General features: G+C 49.3%; 1 protein-coding gene across 1 annotated transcript; it reads left to right on the plus strand.

The window, feature by feature from the left end:
* Positions 1–5,255: 5,255 nt before the first annotated feature.
* Positions 5,256–6,921, plus strand: LOC102937387 (GTP-binding protein Rhes). The gene has a single exon (XM_007072522.3). It carries the CDS (start codon positions 5,509–5,511, stop codon positions 6,133–6,135), a length of 627 nt encoding a protein of 208 aa, XP_007072584.1. The 5' UTR covers positions 5,256–5,508; the 3' UTR covers positions 6,136–6,921.
* Positions 6,922–8,978: the final 2,057 nt, after the last annotated feature.

An 8,978-nucleotide genomic window follows, 5' to 3' on the forward strand; every position in this document is an offset into this window, starting at 1 on the left:
CCAGCAAGGAACTGAACACCTGCTGGCGCTGCAGCTCTTCTTATACTAGGCTGCTGGCCCCTGATTGGCTACCTCTCACGCAGCCACACTACGCAGCTTGGAGCAGTGGTGGATTAGCCACTGGGCCAACGGGACCTGTACACCCCGACCTGCTCTGCCCACCTGGCGCTCCTGCCAGGGAGCATGGTCAGGGCATGGGGGAAGCCCCCACGCCTTGACCCCGCTCCCCGGCAGGAGTGCCGAGCGGAAGGGGGTGGGGGGATACTGCAGGTGGAAGGGGTGAGAAGCCCTCGCTTGCTCTGTCCCCAGGCTTCACAAACCCCTAATCTGCCTCTGGCTTGGAAGACCGTCTCTACTGCCCTTTTCTGGGGTGGGGTGTGGCAGAGCCATGAGGCCTCCAGCAGGGGACCTCAGAGGGTCTGGTATACCCCGTCACACCAAGGCTGAGTAACTTCAGTGCTGAGAGGTCTGAAATAGTCCTATACACAGCGTAATGTCTGCATGTCCTGTAGACTTTTTTCTTTTAAGAAATACTTTTCTTGCTAAGTGCCAATAAGACCCATTAGTTTGGCGTCACAGTTCCCAGTAGTTGGTCATTTGTTAGGGAGGGTGAACTGGTTCAGCCCCTCCCTCCCCCCAGCTCCGTCCAGAACCACTACCCCAAACTCAAACCAAACACTTTGGGAGGTTCAAAAAGTTTTGTTCACCTTAAATGCAGCCTCTGCCTTTCCCAGCTCTGGCCAGTGCGTGAGTCTAAACCAGTATTATAGCAGTTTAGTTTACACCAAACAGCTATAAGCATTCGATGCCCTGGTTAATTTACAATCAGTTAAACGCATGCAGCTTCTGGGTGTAGACTAGGCCTGCGATTAATGGGATTTAGATATCCAAATCTCGGGAGACTTTGACAATGTCAGCCTAGGTCTCGTGGAAGAGTCGTTCTGTGAGAGATTTTCCCAGCCCCTGCTTTGCTGACCCCAATAGGCTCCAAAACACACACATTTTTTGGATCCTCTGACCCTTTCCTCACCCAAGGCTGTGTCCCACCGAGGGACTTTTCAGGAATTAAAGTAGAAAAGAATATGGCAATGCTCCTGAAAGTCACTGACTTTAAGGGGGGCTCATACGCAGAGGCCATTCATGAGCAGGCCCTGATTTTATATACTGAGCCAGAAGAGTTTTTGAGGTCATCACCTACATCAAACTACATTAAAAAATGCCTCAAGTTACATCAGAGAGACCAGGTGGGTGAGGTAATATCTTTTATTGGACCAACTTCTGATGGTGAGAGAGACAAGCTTTTGAGCTTACACAGAGCTCTTCTCCAGGGCCTGTAAAAGGTATCGCCTCAGGTTACATCAGGCTTTTAAAAATTAATCGCTACAGCCCTAGGTAAGTGGCAAGGATGAGATTTGTATCACTGTTGGCTTTAGGACAGGCACCATCTGTTTCCCTCTTGTAATTTGGATGGGAACTTAGTGCTTCTGAAAGGTGCTGGGCTGTAATCAATAGGGAATAAAATCCTTTATTTAGCCACAAAACAGGCACAGCATGCTAAGCACAAGTGTCCACACACTGACCTGCCAGTATGCCTTAGATTGTGCCTCTAGGTACCATCCCTCCTCTTGGATTAAGAGAAGAACTCAGGCTCCAGGCTCGAGCTAGGCCTTAGCTGTTCTACAGAGACTGACAATTATTAGCACCAATTAGGCTGCTCTTATCAGAGTATCAACTAGAGGCGTCAATTGAGATTGGGGGGCCCATTGTTCTGGGTGTTGCCGCACACACACAATTATAGACAGTTGCTGCTCCAAGGAGCTGACCATCTAAAAGGCAAGACAAGACAAAAGAGGGGAGGGAAAACCAGCACAGTGGTACAACCAGGAATAGAAGCCAAGTCCCTCTTTTTCTAATCCAGTCCCCTAGCCACTGGGCAACAATAGCCCTCGTTTGTGAGGTGTACATTGCTCTGCTGCACCCAGAGGCCCGAGTGCCCCAAATTCACTTCACATAGCCACTGACAAGGCATCAGCTGGTGATGAGTGGCCGGTGACCAGTCTACTCACCTGCTCCACCCTCTGCTAGGATAAAGGTCACAGAAGATGCATTGAGGAGACAGCTGACTGGAAAAGGGGTGCATGCCACTGGTCCAGATTGAATTAAGGTGAATTGACAGAGGCCAGGTGAGGTCTACTTGCAACATACCTGGCCATTGGCAGCTCTGTTAGCCTCTCATTTATAAAAACTGGACTCAACCAATATAAAACACAAAGTCTCTTTGGTTACAAGAAGCTGCAATAGGAGAATAGTTTCTGCATTCCCTACCCCAATTTCTTACTTTTCCTTACGCACAAACCCACATCTTTTGCCTTTGTTCTGTTGCTGGACATAAGCCAAGATGGAATAAGATGTTAGCACAAAATGCCTTTAGAAATATTCATTGCTCATCACTTAACAAGATTACCTCTGAAATCCTCCATTGCTTTGAGGGAGATTTAAAACCTTTCAGGCTTGCAGTAACCATGGCAGCACTGATGCAGGAAATGAAAGGAGACAATCAATGTGAAAGATCATTCATGAAGATCTAGTCTCTGTGTGAGAGTGAAATGGAGCTGGGGAGATTTTCCTCTGCACCATGTTTCCTTGGTTAATACCGTGAAACATTTTTTCAAAAAATCTGTACAAGTTACAGGTGTATGCTGCTAACTGGAGTGAAGAAGCTCTTTAAAAAAAAACCCTGCAGTATTCTATAAGAAAGGTTCAAAATACCGAAGATAGCAGTGGTCGTACTGTGCTGTTGCATATTGCCAGCCATGTGGAAGATTTGTTACTGTCTCATTCCTCCTCCACCTGTCATCTTCTCCTCCCACTTGCTAAAAGGACACCCCCACGCACACACACACACACACACGCACGCACAGCACCAGCTGGATCAAACTAGAATGAGATGTGTTGTGACTTTATGAGGTGGACCAGAAGGCTACCACACTCATTTCACTTATGCCCAGAATTCAGATGAGTCCTCCAGGAACAGATGTATCATGTATAATTTCCCAAGATGTCTCCTCACACCTCCTTTCAGCTCACACTTCCTCCGAGGTCAGGTTACTTAGAGAGGTAGGATGGTTTTGTGGTTTAGTGATCTCACTGGAAGTCATAAGACCTGGGTTCTGTTCCCCTCTCTGCCAGAGACTCCTTGTTTGACCTTTAGCAGGTCCTTTAACTTTTCTGTGCTTCTGTTTCTTCACCCATAAAAGAGGGATCATGACACTTACCTACCTCATTGGGTGTCGTGAGGCTGAACAAATATGAAACCTGGAGCTTTTTCGATGGAAGACAGTGTGCAAGTGCATAGTACTGTTATAAAACCACATCTTTTTAATAAGGGGTTGTGAATTCGCACCTATGCAGTGATTGCAATTACTATACATCCTCACCAGGTTCTTACTGGGATCTTCTTGTGACTGAGATATACAGCATTATGTCCTACACCCAACCAGGAGAAATGATAAAGGAATATATTTAATCTTCTCCCTTTGCATTTTTTATATTTATTGCAGTTTTTTTAAAAAAAGGTACACAACCCAAAGTTTTTCTAAAAAAGTCCAGACATCCAACAGCATCATTTTCCAAAGCCTAAGCAAGAGTATTGGGTATGTAACTTTATGGCAAGTGTTTTGTGACTGTTCTCTTCTGTATGAGCTGAGTGGGCTAGGTTCCTCGCAAAGGCCAGAGCGGGTAAGTTAACATTGTGATTTGCAGAAGGAAAGGCACTCAGATGTTGTGATGATGGGCACAGTATGGAAATGCAGAATGACAGACTGAAAAGGAGAGAGAGAATATGTGCATGTACGTCAGTGTGTGCAAAAACAGCAGTGTGCCTTTAGCTCAGCAGCTGTGTCTCACACTCCCTCCTAGAAGCTCCAGGTGTGGCATGGGATTGCTGTAGTGCTATTTACTAAAGATGCATCAGGGTCTGGATTTTTGCAGGAGATTGAGAAAAGCTGCACTTCTTTGTTTAACTGGTAGAATTTTACGGGGTGGCATAAAAAGAAAATAAAAACCAAGCTGGATCCAGCATAACCCAGGGGCCAGAAACGTCGGCGTGCAGTGCTGCGGCTCTAGTTTGAAAGCATGTGAAATTTTAGGTGCACTAGGAGCTGGTACAATTGTTTATTTAGACAGACTTTGGGGGTTAAAAATTGGCTCCAGATACCAAACATGTGTTTTTCCAGTACAATTGGGTTGGGATGTAGCAGGGTACAGAGTTTTCCAGTGGAGCAGGAGTGGCTACTTATGCTTTATAATTTGGAGTGAACAATTTGGGGTTTGAGCCAAATATTGCAAAGATCCAGGTTTTGCGACACTCATGTCCTCAGATGGATCAGTGTCCAGAATGTTTTGATCAGCAGAAACAGCTACACTTCTTCTCTGCTCATGTGGTATATTTTGGTTGGAGATGGCCAAAAATTAGGTGGATCTGGCAGGATATATGTGCCACATCTGGGTTTTTGCCACACTCGTACCACAGCCCAAAATATTTTGCAGCATGAGGAATGGGCTACCCCTGTTCTCTAGATAGGCATTAGAATGTGGGGGACCCAGACCAGGTCAAAATTTGGCTGGATCCTGGTGCTAAATCCAGGGTTTGGCAGAATCATGCTCTGGGATGCATTGCAGGTGAGGGGCGAGGAATGGCATTTGGTGCTGTAGAAGCAGCTACAGTTGCTTTCTCTATGTTGATGATACAATTGCAGGAAGTGGGAACAGAAATTGGCAGGGATGCAGGTAGAGGCTGTTTTTACCTTTTTCCAATACTCACAACCAGCTGGTAGCACACAAGCCACAAAGCAAAATGTCACAGAAACTCAGCAGGTAATTTCAAATAAAGCCCTGGTCTGTCCCCACACAATCCCCCAACAGGAGAGAGGAGCACTGAGGGCTCAGAACTCTCACTCTAGTTCATTGGCACTAATTTGTTGCTCTCGGTGAGTCTCCATCTCCAAGGATGACACAAGGGCAGCTGCTAAAAGGCAGCTAGCTCCCCAGAGCTACAAACAGCAGCATGAGCTGAGTGTGATGCACAGCATTGCTGAGCCTCTCCAGGGCTGGGGATGGCTTTCAAGGACAGATCTCAGCGGATTGGCTCAGAGCATCCTTCTCTCCCCCTCCCCTATTATACTCCCAACTGCAGAGATTGGACAAGGCTATGACACATGTTGAAGGGGAGTGTGAATAAATGGTGAGCCGAGCTGAGGGAGTGGGGAGACAGCAGTGATCCAGATCCAGCCCGGAGAAGTTTGCAGGCCACTCGAGAGTAGCAACAAACTTGGAGAGAGATGTGCAGAGCTCATCCATGAAAAGCGAGGGAGACACCAGGCTCTGAGCTGCAGAGGAAGGAGACCTGCAACCCTGGGTTGCAGACAGATCAGAGGCACCCAAAGCTTCAGCCAAAGTTGGATTTGTAGCTTTCCTCCCACAAAGTCCCCAGAGCTCCAGTGTGCAGCCATGTCCCTGGCAGTGAAGGAGAAGAACCACGTGCGTCTGGTCTTCCTGGGTGCGGCAGGCGTGGGCAAGACGGCCCTGATCCGCCGCTTCCTGCTGGACACTTTTGAGCCCAAGCACCGGCGGACAGTGGAAGAGCTGCACAGCAAGGAGTATGAGGTGAGCGGGGCCACCATCAAGGTAGAGATCCTGGACACCAGTGGCAGCTACTCCTTCCCGGCCATGCGCAAGCTGTCCATCCAGAACAGTGACGCCTTTGCCCTGGTCTACGCGGTGGATGACACAGAGTCCTTCGAGAGCGTCAAGAGCCTGCGGGAGGAGATCCTGGAGGTGAAGGAAGACAAGTTCCCTCCCATCGTGGTGGTGGGCAACAAGGCAGAGGCCAACAGAGAGAGGCAGGTGCTGACTGAGGATGCCCTGTCTCTGGTGGAGCTGGACTGGAACAACCGCTTCCTGGAAGCATCGGCCAAGGAAAATGAGAATGTGGTGGAAGTCTTCAGGGAGCTGCTGCAGCAAGTCAACCTGCCCAGCCGGCTCAGCCCGGCGCTGCGCAGAAGGAGGGAGACCTTCCCAAAGGAGAACGCACTCAGACCACCCATGAACAAGACCAACAGCTGCACTGTTTGCTGAGCTGGGCCAGGCCAAGAGGAGGAGCAGCAGCAGGATGGACTTGAAACTCAGGTGGGCTGGGTAGAGATGAGGCTGCAGCCACTAAAGTGGCACCCCTCCCCCTCCTGTTCCTTACCCAGCCTGCTAAGACTGTTAAACTTGTAGATCAAATGAGGTAGGGGCCCGAGTCACTTTGACTCAGCTGGCCGGGGGCTGGGGAGGGGGAGTGACTGACCCATAGGGAGCCTTCAGCAGCAGTCTCCGAAAGGCAGGAACTGGGCGTGCCTGAGTCACTGAAGTCTGTCTTCATGGTGCTACACAGGGGTTTGGGGCGGGGGGGAAGGGGTGTAGCAAGGGACAGAGGCAGAGAGGAGAGAGTGTATATTTAGAGAGAGGGCTCAGTTAGGAAGCATGTTGCATTTGTGAAGCCTTTGAGCGTCCATCATGAGAGTTAGTAAATACCTTATGTCCCTGAAGCTCTGTGGTACAAGGGGGAGCAAACGAGGGAGGCTCTTCTGTCACATGGAGTGGAAAGCGCACACGTGCATCTGTGAATCCGTATTGTTTCTCACTGGTCCCAGTCCTGTGTTGGGTTCTTGCTCACCAGCCCCTAACCCTGTGCATTTGTACACATTTTTGTACAAGCGTCGTTTACAATGAAATAACCAGTGTCCAAGGTAGTTTTGATTTTGCACTTTGGGTAGCATCACAGAGCACAAGGCAGGGCAGTCTGTGAACAGTCTGGTTTTTATTTTGTTCTTTTTTAAAGTTGTATCCAATTAAAAAAAAATTACATTGCAAACTCAAGGTGTGTTTTTCTTCTGCTCTCTGAAAAGTAGTACCAGCTGTGATCCGTACCCAGCCGGACCTCTGATCACTGTGTTTGCATTTTCTCTTCCACACATTGTCCTTATCTGGTGGCTTCCCAGTACTTTATGACACCCACCCTCCCCTCCCCTTTTATGGCTTTTCCTGGTAATTTAGCCACTAACATTTTACCAGGCAGTGAGCAGCTACAAACAAAACAGCACTCCTCATATCAAAGTATAACAAGAATGAAGCCATTAAAAAGCATTTGATCTGCTGAAATAAAACCATAAACACATTAAAATGAAGGTAATAAAAGGAGTGGGAGAGGAGAGGCAAGTGGCAGGTTTTGCTGTGATTTACTGCATGCTCCGTTGATTTACCCTCCCCTCTTATACATGCTATTGCCAGAATTTTCAAAGGTGCTTTTTGTCTGTAAGTGGGGCTAGATTTTTTCTAAAAAATTTCAGCTCCTCTATAGGCACCTAGATAAGTGGCCAGACTTTTTAGAGGGGATCAGCATGATGGGAGCTGAGCTCTTGGGAAAATCTGGCCACCGGTGTGACAACGGGAGTTGCCAGGTGCTGAACTCTATGGCCATATATATATTGCTTTCACTTGACAACTGTGTAAAGACTCCCTCCTCCTGTCACAATACACCGATTCACAGATGGCCAGGTGAGTCATCAGTCTAGGCACAACACACCCATCACTGTTGTGCCCAAATAGGACTATATGCTACACCAGAGCCTTTCAAAATGAATACCTCTATTTGTGAATAAAGGACCACACACTCAGGGCCTGACTTACACCTTACGAGCCCCTAGGCACAGCATCTGCAGCACCCCCCTGCCTACAGTTGACCTTCAGGTTTTCCGTAAAAAATGGAACGAAAAGAAATGTAAACGATAATTTAAATACAGTAGAACCTCAAAGATACAAACACCAGCGTTACGGACTTACCGGTCAACCGGACACCCTGTGGAACCGGAAGTAACCAATCAGACAGCAGCGCAGACACCCTCCCCCCCCCGAAAAGACAAATACTGTTCTGCTTCTGGCCTTTAGCCCTGAGGCGCACAGCTTCAGCCACTAGGGGTTGGGGCTGGAGCTGCAGGGTGCGGGGGAACTCAGGGCGCCGGGCTTCTGACCCGTGAGAGCACTGGGGCACAGTGCTTTAGAGCCCCACGGTTTCACTGCCGTTTTCAGCCCCACAGCTCTGTTTATGCCTTCAGTCCCGCAGAGGGGGCTGCGGCTCGGGGCTTTAGCTATGAGGGACTTGCCGGTTTCCACTCCAGTGTTCCCCCCCTAGCTAAAGCCCTGAGCCCTGGTGTCCCCCCTCCCCCCGCTCCGCTGAAGCAGGGAGCAGATCCATGGGGAGCCCCAAGCCCCCCACGAGGCTGAAACTGAGAGCGGAGCTGAAGCTACTCCCCGCTGCCCAAAGCCCTGGTGCCCTGACAGTCAGAATCCCTGATTCTTCTCCCCCCCACCCAGAGCCGTGACCTTGCCCCCCACCAACTTGCGGCTGCAGCCCCACCCTCCCCCTTGTGGCTGAAGTCCATAACCTCTTCTTCAGAGTTAGGGAACATTTCAGAGTTACAGACACCTCGGGAATGGAGACGCCAGCACCCCCAGGCACATGCCGACTGTGCCTAATTGGAAATCCGGCCATGCACACACTGCAACAGTAAGGTGACAAACAGTAAGGTGACAAACAGCTACACACCCCAGGTCCACTGTACCCAATGCAGTCAAGCTGGGAGACACAGGTCACCTCTCTGAGATGGATGGGATCACCTGTCATTTCCCAAAGTGCAGCTGAATGTAAAACTTCCCAAGGCCAAAGCAAATCAGAGCACAGAGGCTGGTACAAGAGAGAGAGAGAGAGAGAGCGCGCAATGGCCCACAGCTCTGAGCTGGGTGGGCCAGAGAGTAACATGTCCAAGGATTAGGAAGAGGGGGTGCATTGACTGGCCGGGCAGCTAGACGGAGGGCAGGGAGATCTTCATATAATGCTGACCCTTCCTCTAGCAGGACTGAGGCACTCACAGGCACTC

This window comes from Chelonia mydas, chromosome 14 (genome assembly GCF_015237465.2).
Source record: "Chelonia mydas isolate rCheMyd1 chromosome 14, rCheMyd1.pri.v2, whole genome shotgun sequence".
Taxonomy (NCBI): Eukaryota; Metazoa; Chordata; order Testudines; family Cheloniidae; genus Chelonia; species Chelonia mydas.